The sequence below is a fragment of the Austrofundulus limnaeus genome, unplaced genomic scaffold, assembly GCF_001266775.1.
Source record: "Austrofundulus limnaeus strain Quisiro unplaced genomic scaffold, Austrofundulus_limnaeus-1.0 Scaffold1179, whole genome shotgun sequence".
Taxonomy (NCBI): domain Eukaryota; kingdom Metazoa; phylum Chordata; class Actinopteri; order Cyprinodontiformes; family Rivulidae; genus Austrofundulus; species Austrofundulus limnaeus.
In genome coordinates, this window is record NW_013953581.1 from 25,996 (window position 1) to 28,590 (window position 2,595).

The 2,595-nt window shown below is 44.3% G+C and overlaps 1 protein-coding gene across 1 annotated transcript in view; it reads right to left on the reverse strand.

The window, feature by feature from the left end:
* Positions 1-2,595, reverse strand: part of LOC106534469 (contactin-2) — a gene marked incomplete at its 3' end in the record, with an annotated part of 33,563 nt that overhangs the window by 12,608 nt on the left and 18,360 nt on the right. Inside the window, 2 exon segments of the mRNA XM_014031116.1 lie at positions 49-207; positions 531-651. Of these exon segments, the coding sequence (XP_013886570.1) occupies positions 49-207; positions 531-651 (280 nt within the window).

Sequence of the window (2,595 nt, forward strand, 5' to 3'; positions counted from 1 at the left end):
ACACACACACACACACACACACACACACACACACACACACACACACACCTGTCCTCATCTTCTTCCACTCTGATGACAGAGAAGACCGTCCTGTTATGATGTATCTGCCAATGGGACTGTGGTTATCATAACCACGACTCCATCTTATCTCCACAGACGTCTCTGCCACGTTCTTCACCAGTAAACCTCCAGGTGGTCCAGGGGGTCCTGCACAGGAAAGAAAAATCTCTAAATTTATTTCCACAATGATCAAAATGATGGACTACAATCAGGGTGTCTACCTGCACAGAGAAACATGATGCTAAACCAACTTGACATGAATTTGGTTGGAAATCACTCAAAAGATTTTGTTCAGTATTTGTTGTTGTTATAAGTTCTACCACATCACATTTTTTCCACACCAACTACTGTTAACACTCTCCATTAAATTAGCACATTTTCATCTACTCTGTAAAAATTACCCGTTGCCTTTGTTTCCTCTAAAGGGAGCTGCTGTTAGAAGACAGTCTGAGCAGACGGACTAGTCTTACCACGGACAACCAGTTTAGCTGAAGAAGAAGCGCTGTCCACAACGGTCTGAGCCGTGCAGGTGAATATTCCGGCCTGACTCAGCTGAGCCTTCACAATCAGTAGGTCACCAATGTTTTCCTTCTGAACAGACAGAAAACAAACAGAACACTGAAGATGAAAACATTTGATGATGTAAAGTCARCAAAATCTTTAAGCTGCACACATCAGAACAATTGTAGCACTGACAATAACAAACATAGGGTAATATAAGGGAGATCACCAAACATAAAAAACTCATAATTAATACACCATAGGTCAGGTGTGCTCAGATATGATGAAATGTTCAACTTGCTATGTTGGAAAAACTAATTTTAGTCCAAACGTAATACTGCATTAATAATAATGGCATCACGGAGCTTTGCTGATTGAGAGAATTATGGAAATGAACAAAATCAAGTTTGTAGTTGCTGAGAAGAACTGATGGAGTGTTTTTTTTACTGAAGCTGTAGCAAATGTTGCTGSTTGGATCAGACTGAATGCACCAAAAATTTAGAGGAAAGTTCTTTGCATAAATCGTAAACATTATTTATTTCAAATTATTTTATTTTTCAAGACAGTGCTGTGATTAGACATACAGATCTGTGGAATACCAGCAGGAGAAGACGTTTGCATTCTTGTCTTGTCTTGTCTTGCTGTTGTCTTTAGTCTCTCTTCTCTACATGTTTATTGTAATTACTTCTATCAATAACGTGTTTTTTCTTGTCTCTTCCAGAAGAAGGTGCACCTGGACCAGTTCTTCTGTGTTTNTTAAATTTTATATATTGAGGAATAAAAATGTTAAATTAAAAAATTAAGTTTGTTATTTAAAAAACCAACACACACAAAGGACCGAAAATTGGTACCGTTGAGTACCAGTACCGATTCCCAGGTACCGGATATTGAAACCAAATTGATTCAAATGTCAAATGTACACATCCCTACTCGACTTTGTGCCAAGAATGTGAACACAGCTCCTGCTTTGGTTCTACAGGGACTGGATGACTCTTAGTAGCAACCCAGACACTCCATCCTCCTGCAGCTCCCCCCACAGAATTCCCAGAGGAACACGGTCATAAGCCTTCTCCAAGTCGACAAAACACATGTAGACCAGAGAGGCAGACTCCCATGAACCCCGTAGCAACTCTGCAAGGGTAAAGATGCAGTTCACTGTTCTATACGCCCAGGATGAAAGCAACCCTGCTCCTCCTGAATTTGAGGTTCGACAATCGATCGGAGCCTCCCTTCCAACACCCTGGAGTCAACTTTCCTGGAGAGGGAGAGAAGTGTGATCCCACGATAGTTAGAACACACTCTCGGGTCCCTSTTTTTAAAAATGGGAACTACCACCTTGGTGTGCCACTCCACAGGAGTTGTCCCAGTCCTCCATGTGATGTTGAAGAGACGTGTCAACCATGACARCCCCACAACAGCCTTCAGCATCTCAGGGCGAATCTCATCCACCTCTGGCGCCCTGCCACCAAGGAGCTTTTTGACTACCTCGGTGACCTCTGCCATGGTAACGGACTCGTCTTTCCCAGAGTCTTCAGACTCTCCCTCCTCAAAGGTGGACATGGAGGGTGGATTCAGGAGATTCTCAAAGGGTTCCTTCCACTGCCCAACAATATCCTCAGTCCTGGTCAGCAGTTCCCCACCCAAGCCAAGAACAGCCTGGGACAGGGAACACTTTCTTTCCCTGAACGGTTTGCCTGAACCTCCTCGAGGCCAACCGAAAGTTCTTCTCCATGGCCTCTTCGAATTCCTCCCACGCAAGAGCTTTTGCATCRGCAACCACCGAAGCTGCAACCCTCTTTGCCACCTTGTACCGTCAGCTGCTTCAGGAGTCCTCCAGGAAAGCAAAGTCCTGAAGGCCTCCTTCTTCAACCTAACAGACTCTATCACCACTGGTGTCCACCAGTGGGTCCTTTGGTTGCCGCTGCAACAGGCACAGGTGACTTTCAGGCCACAGCTCCTGGCCAACAATACGGACAAAATAACACGCACACACACACACACACACACACACACACACACACACACACACACACA